The 14,129-nt window shown below is 48.2% G+C and overlaps 1 protein-coding gene across 4 annotated transcripts in view; it reads left to right on the forward strand.

The window, feature by feature from the left end:
* Positions 1-1,044: 1,044 nt before the first annotated feature.
* Positions 1,045-14,129, forward strand: part of MAGI3 (membrane associated guanylate kinase, WW and PDZ domain containing 3) — a 75,371-nt gene continuing 62,286 nt past the window's right edge. For 2 of the 4 annotated variants that reach the window (XM_061363061.1, XM_061363062.1), the window contains exon 1: positions 1,046-1,432. In XM_061363061.1, coding sequence (XP_061219045.1) covers positions 1,111-1,432 — 322 coding nt within the window. In that variant the 5' untranslated portion in view covers positions 1,046-1,110. Of the gene's footprint in view, positions 1,433-8,180; positions 8,258-14,129 lie in introns of those variants that run through there. The other 2 variants (XM_061363065.1, XM_061363063.1) reach the window with 2 other exon arrangements.

Consider the following 14,129-nt stretch of genomic DNA (forward strand, 5'->3'; position numbering starts at 1 on the left):
GAAGGCTTTGTGGGCATATCTAAATCATAGCCATCATTTTGACCTCTGCTTTGGCCCAAGGTTTGAACAGCTTTAAAGCATCCGGCTCCAGCGATGGCGGCCATGTGGAGAGCGGCCATTGCGCCTGTTGCGCTGTGCAGGCAGTGAATGCCAACGCGGGAGGCAGCTGGATGCAGACCCCATGGCAGCACTGAGGGGAGGACAGTGAGGAGCACAGGGCTGGTGTGGGACGCCACGGGCACAGCGGCAGGGGAAGGTGGCCATTCAACCCTGCAGTGAAGGGTCTCCAGAGTAAGAGCACGGCCTGAGCTGGGCACTGAGGGGAGACCTGGCTGAAGGGGCTCCTGATTGATGAGAGAACCCTGCCTGAGGCAGGCACTGACTGAAGGGAGATCCTGGCTGAGGGGGCTCCTCTCTGAGGAGAGACCCTGCCTCGGGTAGGCACTGATGCAGGAAGGGTAAGGGATGAGAGCAGATCTTGACTGGGCAGAGGTCCTGGCCCAGGCGGGCACGGGCTGAGGAGAGATCTTGCCTGAGGGGGCCCATGGCTGAGGGGGGTCATGGCTGATGGGGGAACATGGCTGAGAGGGGAAAATGCCTGAGGGGAGAACATGGCTGAGGGGCGAACATGGCTGAGGGGGGAACATGGCTGAGGGGCCAACATGGCTGAGGGGGGAACATGGCTGAGGGGCGAACATGGCTGAGGGGGGAACATGGCTGAGGGGGCCAGTGGCTGAAGAGGAACGAGGCTGAAGGGGAATATGGCTGAGGGCACTCGTGGCTGAGGGCGCCCCTCGCTGAGGAGAAGCCCCGCCTGAGGCGGGCGCTGACGAGGCTGAGGGGCTGTTCCGGGCCGAGGCGGCCACACCCACCCCCCGCCGCGTTACCAGAACAACCCCGCCCCCTCGAGGGGGGGGCGTGGCCAGCACCGCCCGACGGGCGGGGCGGGGGCGCGGCGGGACCGGGGGCGCGCGCGGCGGGGCGGGTCCCGGGCGGGGCGGGGAGCGCGCGGCGGGGCGGGACCGGGGCGGGGCGGGGCGCGCGCGGCGGGGCGGCGGCAGTCGGGCGGCAGCCGCGGCCGGGGCGGGCAGCGGCGCCCCGCGGTGCGGTATGTCCAAGACGCTGCGGAAGAAGCGGCACTGGCTGAGCAAGGTGCAGGAGTGCGTGGTCTCCTGGGGCGGCCCGGCGGGGCCCGACCCCGACCTCCTGCGCGGCGGCGCCGAGCGCGGCGAGTTCGCGTACCTGGCAGGCCGCCTGCTGCCGGGCGGGGAGGGCGCGCCGGGCCCCGCGCTGCTCTCGGGCAAGGCGCCGGCGCCGGGGGACGTGCTGCTGGAGGTGAACGGCACCCCCGTCAGCGGCCTCACGCACCGCGACACGCTGGCCGTCGTCCGGCACTTCAGGGAGCCCGTGCGCCTCAAGACCGTGCGCCCAGGTAAGCCGCCCGCCGCAGGCCGCGCCGCGCCGGCAGGACCCGCGGCCCGCCCCGCCACTGCCCGCGCCGCCGCCGAGCCGCCGTGCATAGGCCCAGCCGCGCCGGCGCCCTGAGGGGCGGCGGGAGGGCCGCGGCGAGGAGCGGGAGCGCCGGTTCGGCCGGGCGCAGGCGGGCGGGTGCCGGGTTGGGAAAGTTTCCTCGGCTCCCGAGGGGGCGCCTCAGCCGAACGGGGCGAGCGGGGAGAGGAGGGGGGGTCCCGCTGCCGTGTCGGGGCTCGACCTGGCTCCGGGCGGCGCTTTTCCCACCGGCCCGTCGGTTACGGGCAGCGCGTTGGCCTCCGAGGGGCGCCGGCGCGCTCCCGGTGGCAGAGCTCGGGGGTTCCGCTGCACGCGGTTGTCCGGCGGGGAGAGCGCACCCGCTCTCCGGCCGCTGCCGCCCGCCTCTGTCCCGGGCTGCCCGGCTGCTCCGGTTCCCAAGCACTAACCGTGGCCGTCCCGCCGCTGTGCCTCGGGAAGGGGGTGACACTGCTCGGAGCGGGCGGGAGTCACCGGTTTCAGGGGTGCGCGGTACCGGCTGCCCGGGTCTGCAGCCTGCGGAGCCACCGTCCGCGGCTGTGCGCGGTGCCTGTGCTCGCTGCTTCCCGAGCCCCGCGGGGTGCAGCGCCCAGGGCTGAGGAGCGGGAGCGCGGCTTGGAGAACGCCATCGCGCTGTCCTCATGGCTGCTGGTTTGCCAGGGAGACTCTGGGTGTTCTTCTTCCATTGATTTGGATTAATTTTGAGTATGCTTTAATTAATTAACGCTATCAGATCATTGCGGTAAGATCTTCTTGCTCGACATGCCTGTCAAATGTCAAGTTAATGCTGGATAGTGGTACCGGCAGTCATAGGAGCTAATGATTCACAGTGTGAAGAGCTTCAGATTTACCGCTTCCTTGCTCAGAGGATCCAGGTCTCAGCACGATGTGTTACAGAGAAACTGTCTCTGTTTAACTGTTTCTCTCTGAATCCCGACTGGAATAGGTAGTTCCAGGACTGAAGTCTGTAATACTTCTTACACAGCTTCTTGAACACCTGCTTTGTACTTCTTTTGTAACTGCTGGGTTATCATTTGACTTTAGGTAATGCATCTTTTCAATCAGATTTTCTTTGTTTGACCACTGCTGAAAAAGTCATCTTCCATACAGAGGCTGTACCGTTGGTCCTGATGCATGTTGCTTGTTAGACAAAGTAAAGGCAAAAGAAAAACAAACACACCCCTAAAATCACCTATAGAAGCCTGGTAGGCTTTGGAAGATGTCTTTAGTTCCAAAATTGGAAATCTCATCTGAATGAAGAAAACAAAAAAGAACAAACAATTGCAAGTTATAAGAGGATTAGAAAAAATCCTGAGCAAATCAAGATAGAAAATGATAATAAATCTCCGCTAAAAAGAGAAAGCTTGTGGAAGATAAATCTATAGTTAGATAATCAAAGGAATTCCTTGTGTTTACTACAGATGGTAATAGGGGTATTCCTGTACTGGGACTTTCCATAAGGGAGAGGTGTCTCAAGCTGTTAGGTTAAAACTGATTTAGATGAAATTGATACAATGAACAGTAGGAATTGGCCAGGGCCAGATGATGTTCGTGAGGACTTCCAGATATGAGCCACCAAAGACCAGTGGGTTGCTCGTTCCTTACATCACTGGTGGTGTGGAAGAGGGTAAGAGGTGGAGAAAGTGTCTGGAAGATCAACAGGACTGACTTCTGATTACAGCAAGCTAGCTAAAAATATAGCTTAGAATGAAACTGTTTGGCATGTGAATAAATACCATCTGATGAGGAGAAGGGGTTGCTTTTTAGAAGTCTGGAGGTTTTAAAGGTTCACTGGTTGGTTTAATCAAATCTGAGTATTTTGATGTGGTGGATTTTCAAATAGGCTTTCAACAAGATAACGCCAGACCCTGAGCGAAGCTCTCGGCGAGTGAGCATTGTGTGGCAGTGTAGCTGCCAAAAGATAAGAGCAGAATTCCCCTGTGGATTAGTGACTGGTTAAAATACAGGAACAGTGTTCTTGACAGAAGGAAGCTACTGCTGGAGTCTTGCAAAGACCTGTGCTGTTTAACGTACTCATCCAGAGCTTGTAGGTTGAGTTGTAAGAAGAGAACTAGCATTTTTATGGTGATTTTTATATAACTTTTGGAACGAATCAAACTAAAGCTTCAGATCCAGTAATTTTTCCTATACTGGAACATATTGCCGGCTTATTTACCACATCAGATGAGTTTTGCAGTAATTTTCTGTGTTAGACTGAGTGTCCTTAAATACAGGATTTTAAAGCATACTGTTTCTCTTGGTTGTTTTCTCAGCAAGGTTGCCACAGCAGCGCTCAGTGGCAGTATTCCAGTTAGGATATATGTAATTAGGAAAGTTGTTGACAAGGCATTCTCTGCAAAGACCTGTGACTTTGAATTTGGCTTCCATTCCACCCCTCGTGATCTAGAGCAATCCAGATTTGCTGATCTTTGGAAAGTGGCTGGGGAGATGTGCGGGGTTGTGGTGGTGAAGGGGAATGAGGGCTGGGGGGCTGGTGGTCCGTGGTGTGCTTGCAGGATGTCTGAGTTCTCGGGGACCTGTAATTGCATTACTGGTTTTCTTAGGGTCCTCTCTTTCATACTTCTCCTCAGTCAGAACTGCTCTCTGTCAAATGAAGTGTCATGTTGAAAGGCATTGAGTGTCTGCCAGCACGCCTTCATGTGCCCAATGGCTCTTCAGATTTGAATGCTATTGGGACACAAGTCTGAGAAGGATCCAACTTCAGGGTTCTTCACTGTGACAGTGTGGAATTTGTCTTGTCACTGAATTTTAGTGTTTATGTAAAGCACTTACAGTCTGCGTCTGCATTTTAGAAAGGCAACTTTGGTGCTTGAGAGCTGCCTCTGTCTTTCAGGTGAAGGTGGAAGAGGCTTCCTTCTGTGCAGGTGCCTCGATAGCCTTGAACAGCATGTCAGGGGACTGGACTGCTTTGTTTCAAGTAGGGATCTATTCCTTCATTAAAGGCAGCAACAGCTTTAGTTGACAGCACTGAAATCTGTCTGTGATACTTCTAGCAATCTCATAGAAAATTTAAAATGGAAATTTCAAGATGCTGTTTAGCCTTGTTTGATAAGACACTTGAAAGATACGAATGTTAATTTGAACGCCATCTGTTAACTGCACATCACAAATGATGGACCATTTTGTTGATGTAGAAATGTGTCCTTCCCTTTCCTTGCTGAGGGTAAGGAACAAGACCAGTGTTGCCCAGGGCCAAGCTGGGTGGGCTTTGAGCAACCTGCTGTAGTGAAAGGTGTCCCTGCCTGTGGCTGGGGATTGGGACTGGATGAGCTTTAATTTCCCTTCAACCCAAACCAGCCCAGGATTCAATATGCCACAGGCTGGACATGAGTGTCATTGATGCCACAGCCATGCCACAGACAAGGTCTGGTCTAGATGTTTGCAGGTGAGCTGGGAAATCTTCGGTTCCAGTATTGGTAGGGGTTGACACAGCAAAGTCTGCAGAAGGCTGGTCTCAAGCTCTGCCAGTACAACTGGTCTGATACTGGGATCTGAGTTGTCTGAACAGAAGTTAAATATCCCTTCATTCTAGTTGATGTTTGAGATTATAACCTCGCTTCTTGCCTAATTCATCATCTTGATCAGATGAGCAAAGCAGCAGCACAGAGAAAGAAGGCTTTTTGAGCAGTGGGGTACTGGTACGTGTTTGCATGTGCACTAATGGGTTGGCTCATCATAAAGACAATTTGTGTTATAGCCACAGTTGGAGGTGCTGGTTTGGAGCTAATCACCTGTTTACATGCATCCAAATGATTGCTGCCATGTGGCTCGACAGCCTTCCCTGCCCAGTGTTACCAGGGTTAGTGTGTTAACCTTGTGACTGGCCGACACTGCTGCAGATTCTTTTATTTCAGTTAAGGAAAAACTAAAGCATTTTGGTTTAGTTCATCCTCTGAGGGTATCTACTAGTTGCATGTATCATTCAGATTTAGCCAGAGAGATGTTTGTGTGTGCAGGTGAGCCTGCTTGCTACAATACTCATCAGTGCAACTTTGAATGCCTTCTTCATAGCAATATGGTAGCCAAAATACATCAAACTAGGCTGCAGGCTTAAAGTAAGAAAATTTACTGATCTGCAAGTTCCTCTTGCAGCAGTCTGAGTTGCCAGATACTGCGTAGGAAGGAATGTGTTTTCCTTCCAAACTAAGGAGCTTTGCTGAATACATCTACTTTGTGGCAATTATTATGGTTTCATGGCCACTATAACTAGCATCAGGGAAGTAATGGGCAGAGTCTTGCAGCTCTTCCACTTGAGGAACTCTTCCAGAGCGCATAGTTTTGTCCCTTGGTTAAGAGGATACATGTTGGCTCCCCTGTGTCAATCTTTAATCAGAAAAATGCAGCAAGGTTTAAAATGATGAAGAGTGGCCTTTAAACTGTTACTTTTCTTTTTTAACAGTCTCAGTGCTTCTGAAACTACTAAACCTCAATGTCCTATGTACTTGTTTTGTAGCTGACTTTCACAGTTGTGGCTGGAGCTCTCCTTCCAACTGGGGCATTTATTCATTATCTCCAGGCTGGATTGCCTGCCTGCAGTCAGATGTCAGTTATACCTTTGATGTTCATCTCCCTCCATGAAGGACTTCTCAGCTCAAACTCACACAACTCGGGGGATCTTTATTTTTTCAGTCTTTCATGCAGTTGGCAATACATGAAGTACTCCCCAGTCCAAAGCTGATGCGCCTTGCTGCTTTGTGTGCACTCAACCTTTCGACCTGGGAGCTCAAACTGCTTCTAATCTATTGCTGCGCTTGAAGTACAGTGCAGAGAAAGAGGTGATTGACAGGCGGAGGTAGTACTGAACTTCTTGGTACCAAATTAATTTTTCCAAGTCAGTATCTTTCATGTAATGCTCTTGGGACTTGCAGATGCTGAAGCTAGGAAGGCCTTTTCTTACCAAAATGCTCACCTGATCAAAATCTAGTGCAAGCTTACAAGAAGACAACTTAACTGCAGGATGCATTTCCTCATATGATGGTAAAATCGTGTGGTGATTGATCCCAAATGCCTCCCTTTACCAACAGGAGTTAAAGGCAGTATTCAGAAGTCATGTGCTTGGGGGGGGTCCCTTCTCTGAAGCAGAATGAATGAAAGTGGTGGTGACAAATACAGTGACTCAGATTCAGCGCTTGAGACTTAATACTCCAAGCTGAGTATGTAAGATTCATTTACATTTTCTCTTGTGCTTGAAGTAGGTACAAAACCTCCATGTGGGGGTAAACATTTGCATGTTTGGCAATTAAGGCAGGGAGGAGAGCATGCTGCACTCTGAGGCTGTTCTCACAAACTCAGATGAAATCTAAATGTGCTGTGTTAAAACAGAGATCTGAGTACGTACTTGGATCCTACTGCCTCTCGGTGGAAAGGCATTACCCTAGTTCTGTGTTTCTCTGGAAGCTGGCATTAGGCCAGCTTGGCGATCAGACTGATGTGTTACTGATGTATTAGACCTCATAGCAGCCTTCCAGTGTCTGAAGGGGCCCTATAGGGATGCTGGGGAGGGACTCTTCATTAGGGACTGTAGTGACAGCACAAGGGGTAACAGGTTCAAACTTAAACAGCGGAGGTTTAGATTAGATCTAAGGAAGAAGTTCTTTCCTGTTAGGGTGGTGAGGCCCTGGAATGGGTTGCCCAGGGAGGTTGTGAATGCTCCATCCCTGGCAGTGTTCGAGGCCAGGTTGGACGAAGCCTTGGGTGCTGTGGTTTAGTGTGAGGTGTCCTTGCCCATGGCAGGGGGATTGGAACTGAATGATCTTAAGGTCCTTTCCAACCCTAACTATTCTATGACTCTATGATTCTACTCTGGTCTGAGAAGCTGAGGCAGCCAGCTTGAGTCCCTCAGTCCTTGGTGCATGATAGGTGAGGGGCTGCTGGATGCTTGCGTGTGAAACTGCCCTCCCCACTCTAGAGTGTATTGGGAACAGATCCATTTTTACAGAAGAAAGGTTGATTACGAAAAGCCCAAAACATACAGGGTTGCTATAACAAATGTGTAGGGTATCCCAGTTTCATGAAGCTGGGCAGAAGACAGATGTGCACTCTTAAGCAACTGAACAAGAAATGCTTCCTGCTGGAGGCTGTCATTTCTCTGAAGCATCAGCAGTAGCAGTGGTGTGTCCTTATAGCAGTTTGAGAGAGCTGCCTTGCACAAAAAGCTATTAGCTTGCATCTCAGATGTGTGAATGCAGAAGACTATCAAGCACTTGCCAAGGGATGGGTGTGAGTATGTGCATGTAATTTATAATCTTGTTTCTCACATCCATCTTTATATAAACATATTATTCTTGGCATAGAACATACTGCCTTTCCCTTTCACATACTCATTGTTTAAATTTTACTGTGATGAGTACTGTGTTAATGATTATACCCTAAATGTGCTTTAATTATTCTGCTCTTTCTTGGCATGCTGGTTTCAAATGATAACAGGGCCTCGTGGATTTCCTAGTGTGCTGCTGAACACCATGGCTTTATTTTGCACCTCTTTGCTTCCTTCAGGAGAGCCCATCTCCTCCTTGTACCATTCATCGGTGTCTCTCAGGAGAGACTCAGCAGAACAGTGTAGGGTAAAGTCAGCATTTACCTGGAGCTGGTGGCAGAGCGGATGGTGCAGTTGGTGTTCTCCAGACCCACCTCCTGTGTCCTTTGCTTTAGGGGAGCGAGATTTTCACTAGGACTGAAGAATCAAGCACTTGTATTCCAGTTATTCCTGGAAGGAAATTTTCTCATTCAGGTAGACAGTTTGGATTGAAATTCTTGCATCTGCGTCTGTTGCTTTTCTATTAAAAGACAAAAGCTTAGGCTTGCTTCCATGCCAGCATGGAACTTGTTTAAAATCCTTGAAACTAATTTTGCCATTACTCTTCAATGGCAGGAGGCTTTCTGTTCTATGTGAGCGAGCCAAGAACAAAATAAACACGAGGCTTTATTAGAAGCCATGATTTCAAGAGCAGATTTGGTCTTCATAATTTTTTTCTAAGTATTGCTCTTGCGTTCTTGGCTGGCTTTAAAGAAATGCTGGTTAGATGTAGAAAATGGCTGGGTTTATCACTCAAAAGATAGAATTTCCTTATTTATTTATTTATTTTCTTTTTAGAATTTTCATTTTGCTTTTAGTAAGCAAAGATACTTCAAACCAAACCTGTCTTTTTAGCAAACCCCTGCAGCAAACGTGCTGTGCTTGTCTAACTTGCTATGAACTGTGCTCCTTTAGCACTGAAACATCTGCTTCGAGGTGTTCTTCAGGGGATCATTCCTAAAAAAACAAAAAAAACCCCACCCCAAAACCAAGAATACCAACCAAAAAAGTTAAACTACTACAAGGGTTGTGCATTCAAATAGACAGCTGAAAAACTTGCTCCAGTTTTTTGATGGTTGCTCTGTTTTAAGGTCTTGGAATTCATTCTTCTGGTTCTTGTTTCTTAATTCACGATTCTTCCTTTTAAGAAGTGTCTGGTCACATTCATGGAGTGTAAGTTAAATCACATCTTGTTCCCTGAATGAGAACAATTTCCTTCTTCAGAGCAACAGTATTCCTGAGAGTACTAGATTTGGATTAAGAAAAATGCGAGCTCTTTGTATTTGAGTGTAAATGCCTTATTTAGTTCTGCTGAACAGAAGGTGAACGGAAAATGCAGTAGGAAGATTGCAGACTTGTATTGATCTGTTACACAATCATGGAAAACAGAGTCTTAACTAATTCATCTTCTCATTTGCTAATTACTGGTGGAATCTGTGTTAATCTTTTTTGAGCTCTCTGCAGGTCATAGTGGGAACAGGAGCTGCTCCCAGGCGACAGACCAGCAGTTGCTGTATCCACTGGCCTAGCTTCCAAGCTAATCAGTTTTAAAAGAAGAGGGTACCCTTTTGGTGAGAAAGGGAGTATCATAGGAAGGGTGTGAGTGTGGTATCAGGAAGACTCTAAAGGCACTAATGGAGAAAAGGACATTGGACAATGGGTGCAGCAAGTCAAGAGATGCTGCAGTGTCTCTTACTTTTCCCACACTGGCATTTAAAACCTACGTACAAGCTGTCCCTAAGTGCTGCTGTTTAAGATGCAGAATAGGGGTGGTTGCACGTTGCCGTGGTCTACAATTAGTTTAGGGGTAGCTTTCAATATGAAATACAATCATAGCCGTCTTCAAGCTCATGTCACTGTGCTTTATTTTTGTCATATGCAAATCATACAATTCCAGAGTGGTTTGGGTTGGAAGGGACCTTAAAGCTCATGCAGCTCCAACCCCTGCCACAGGAAGGGACACCTTCCACTGGAGCAGCTTGCTCCAAGCCCCTGTGTCCAACCTGGCCTTGAGCACTGCCAGGGATGGGGCAGCCACAGCTTCTCTGGGCACCCTGTGCCAGCGCCTCAGCACCCTCACAGGGAAGAGCTTCTGCCTAAGAGCTCAGCTCAGTCTCCCCTCGGGCAGGTTCAAGCCATTCCCCTTGCCCTGTCCCTACATCCCTTGTCCCAAGCCCCTCTCCAGCTTTCCTGCAGCCCTTTAGGCACTGGAGCTGCTCTAAGGTCTCCCCTTCAAGAGCCTTCTCCAGGCTGCCCCAGCCCAGCTCCCTTAGCCTGGCTCCAGAGCAGAGCTGCTCCAGCCCTCACAGCATCTCCGTATTAAAGTAATGATCTTACATGGAAATGTAATTTCATTACAAAGCACACTAAGGTTGTTAGATGTAACTCTGGGCTTTCTTTGACTGTGCTTTTACAGCGTGTTTTCACAGCTACCTTTAAAAATGCTTCCTTAAAGCTGCTTTTCAATATGTATGTTTCTCAAGCCTGTAATTTTTCCTCAATTGTTGTTTGCTCTCAATGGGATGTAACTTCTTCAAATTGAAAATCGCTAGTGTGATTACTATCCATCCCGTGCCCCTGTTCACTTGCTGAACAGCAGTCTAGTTTGTATATATTGATGCATTGTATGTCATTTTCCTCAGATATGGTTAAAAAGTCAATTCCTTTAAGCTCTGGATTGCCGTATCTCTTCTTTTACCTGTATAAAACCAGTTTGAGTTTCAGCTTATCAGATCACAGTACACTTGAATGCTGATTCTTACTGTGTTCTACTTCAGTACCATTTCATTACTGACTTCTGGTAACAAATACAATCAGACTAACAGCTGGTGTCTTATGAATATGGATTGTGGATGTTAGATAAACATCAGAAGTGTCCTGAGTTTTTTGTGTCTAGAAATGTGTCATCTGCATGATAATGAAGTGTTCTTTCCAAAAGGCGGAAAGGCGATCAACAAGGTTAATGTGGTTGTGTGAATGATCTGATACTCAAGTTGTCTCTTCTTTAATCCACTGCATTTGGAAATTGAGACCATGCCTTCTTACAAATCCAGCAATGTTTTACTACTAAATTCTAGTATTGCCCTGGAACCTAACCCAAAATCTGACTGCAACAATAACTGCGTTGCGCTTGGTTTGGCGAGGCTTGGACCATCCAGGACCATCTTTAGCACTGCATCACCTTGTTGAGCCAATGCATGCGTGGCAGGTTGGATCCAGAGGTGAACATGGGAAGTGCAAGTCCCAAACTGGTGTTGCCAAGTTCTGCAAATAATACCAGGAGTGCTTCAAGGATGACTGCTCCCCTTATCTCAGTGACACAGAAGTAGGGGAGATGCAAAGGAGGGGATCACCAGCCTGGAAAAACTCTTGTGCAGCAAGACAGAGAAAGTTGTAGTTACAGCACAAAGGGAATGAGTATGAGAAATAGAATATGCAATAATGGTACAAAAAAGCAGCATTAAGAGTTTGTGGTTCCTTCTCTCACAGCAGAGTATGAGGCTTTAACCCTGAGGGCAGGAAATGTGTCTTCAGGTACGTGGTGTGCTGGGCAGTCACTGGAGTCGGGCTGAACAAGGTTCAGTAATTGTTTGAACTTTGCCTTGTAACACTTACTACTCTAGTGACTTGTATGTGCTAATCAATAACTGTGTGGGGAAGGCACAGATGTTCTCATCTCCTCTAGTATGATCCCCATATACCATCAAACTTTGCACTGTTTGGCAAACTCTGGCCTGGTGGAGCCTGAAATGTTTGCTTTGCAGGGTGTGTTCATCACATCTCTGCCGTAGTGTGCTTCCTGGCTGTTCAGGTGTGACATTGGACACATTGAACACATCCTACTGTGCACACCCACCCCACTGTGCTCGTGCGTGCCAGCATCAAGTGTGGTTTGACCAGATCACCATGATGGAGGATGCCTGCCCAAGGGCCAGCACAGGAAGAAACAGCTGCAGATGTGGGATACACCCTGGCCATGTCCAGGGTTGCTTTATGAAGTTTATTAACAACAGGAAATAAAGAACTGGACTTCTCATTTTGAAAGAAGGTACTTTTCTTGCCATTACTGGAGCACCTGGGAGGTGTGAATTGGGGTGACGTTTACTCCGTTCTTGTCTTGTGGCTTTATAACCTTCAGGAGCTGTCTGCAGATCATTACGGGTTTGCATACATACAAACACTTTCAGAAGCTTTTGACTCAAGATGCATCACAGACTAAACATCACAGTCATTTAAAAGAGAAAACCAAGCTCCCTTCCTCACCCACCCCACTGAAAACCCACAGGCATTTTTAGGCCTGGCCATCAGCCTTTTTACTTCTTTGTAGTGCAAATATGAATAAAAGATCTTGCATCTTTAGAAATAAAAATGAATGCTTGGTATGTTCCAGTGGTGTTTACCTCCTGGTAATCAAGTGTGCTTTGAGGTATGCAACAGTGGCCAGCTTCTCTGAGCTGTGAAGAACACTAGAGGCCTTTTTGCATTTTCAAAGTACAAGTTGGAAGCTTTGTGCAGTCATCTGCCAGAAAGTGCTCTGAAAACCAGCCATCGGTACTGGCTTAGCTTGTAGATCAGGCTTTGAATGTAGAGGATAGAAAGAAATGTGTTTAGTGCTGAGTTTCCAGTGAAACGTCCCTGCTGTCTTTGCCAGAATTGTTTGGTTTTTGGGTTGGGTTTTTTTTGAGGGGGTTTGGTTGTTGTTTTTTTTTTGATAAAGCATTTAGGGAGAAACTAATTTCGCTTGGACCAGGCTTGTTTTGCAGTTGTATTCTGATAGCAATTCAGTGTTCCCTATTATGTTCTGGGATTCAAACCATGTCCCTTCTGTTAAGGACTGGATTAACATGCAGGTGAGGATGTAGCATGCGATTCAGGAGCCATTCTGCCAGGACCCATCTGCTTGCTGTTTGCAAGGGATCATCAGCTCCTGCGTGCTCTGTGGGCCAAGTGGGATGTGCTGCTGTGGAGAAGGGATATGGCTGTGATCAGCCTTGGGCTTTGCCTCTGGAAGTGGGCAGTTTCTTCCCGAGTGCTCTCCAGCTGTGGCATCAGACATTCTTGGATCCTCCTTCTCCTGGAGGAGGTGCAGGGGTCTCACATATGAAATGGCTGTGGGTGCCCAGGGGTCTGGCTTGGTGCGAAGTGGAACAGTGGCAGGTCTGGGATGTTGGTTGGGAGCTATCGCTGCAGGATGCCACCATCGAGGTGAGGAGTGCTGCACAATGATGAATGCACCACTGAGCTAGGAGAAACATGTAAGAAAGAAACCTCCTTTCATATTGATGAAAGAACAGATGAGAGAAGTTCCATCTAAAGAGGCTGCTTCATTACTGTTTAATACAGTAATATAGTTTAGCAAAGTAAGTTGTTAGTGGAGATAATGTTAGGTCTTCAGTGGCAAGCTGAGACCCACTGCTGTGGATGTCTGACAGGGCAGTGCAGCCTCTGGGGACTGATGAAGGAGGTTCCCAGAGGAAAAAACTAAAGTGTAGCCTAAGATACTTGATTGAATAGGCTTTAGAGTATCTGCAGATATATCTTAACCTGTGAAATCAGGCAGCTGGGTGAATCCAGATACTTAAGCCGGTTTTGATTCTTGATATCCTAAGAAGAAAAATGTGGTTTGGTGTTGAACATAAAGGAATCATTCTTGGAAGCTGTGGAAAAAATTCCTGTGGTGGTGAAGACTGGCAGTAAAAGTGACAAAGAAACATAAGAAGCAACTGATAACAAAGCTTTGTTAAAACCATCACATGAAACAAAAGCACAGTGTGAACTTAAAGATACAAAGGTGTAAAAAATCTTTAGAGGACTGGGTGGTTCACTGCCTCGTTTATGGAATTGTGGAATCCCACACTGGTTTGGGTTGGAAGGGACCTTAAAGCTCATCCAGTTCCAACCCCCTGCTATCGGCAGGGACGCCTTCCACTGGACCAGGTTGCTCCAAGTCCCATCCAACCTGGCCTTGAAAACAACGTGTTGTGTTTCTTCACCAGTGGCTGTAGTTGTAACCGGTCTTTAGGAGACAGTAATGTCCATAGTGCCTTAGGTGTTGCATTCTGGTTTCTGAGAAGAGCAGCACGTTGCAGTGTCCAGCTTAAAACTGAGCCTGGGTAGGAAAAGCACTGTCTTCTATCAGAGCAAAAAGCAGGAGGGCCTGCTGTGTCAGTTCTACTTCTCCCTGCAAGACTTTTTGGAAGATCACAGCAAAAAGTATAACTGAAGGAGAAATGAGGCTGGTTTATTGTGTGTGCACAGCTGGTGTCCTCCAGCCTAATACAGAGGTGCGTGTATGTTACTTCTTCTT

This window comes from Neopsephotus bourkii, unplaced genomic scaffold (genome assembly GCF_033783945.1).
Source record: "Neopsephotus bourkii isolate Nb327-2 ecotype Australia unplaced genomic scaffold, CSIRO-AGI_Nbou_v1 NB_1139, whole genome shotgun sequence".
Classification (NCBI taxonomy): Eukaryota; Metazoa; Chordata; class Aves; order Psittaciformes; family Psittacidae; genus Neopsephotus; species Neopsephotus bourkii.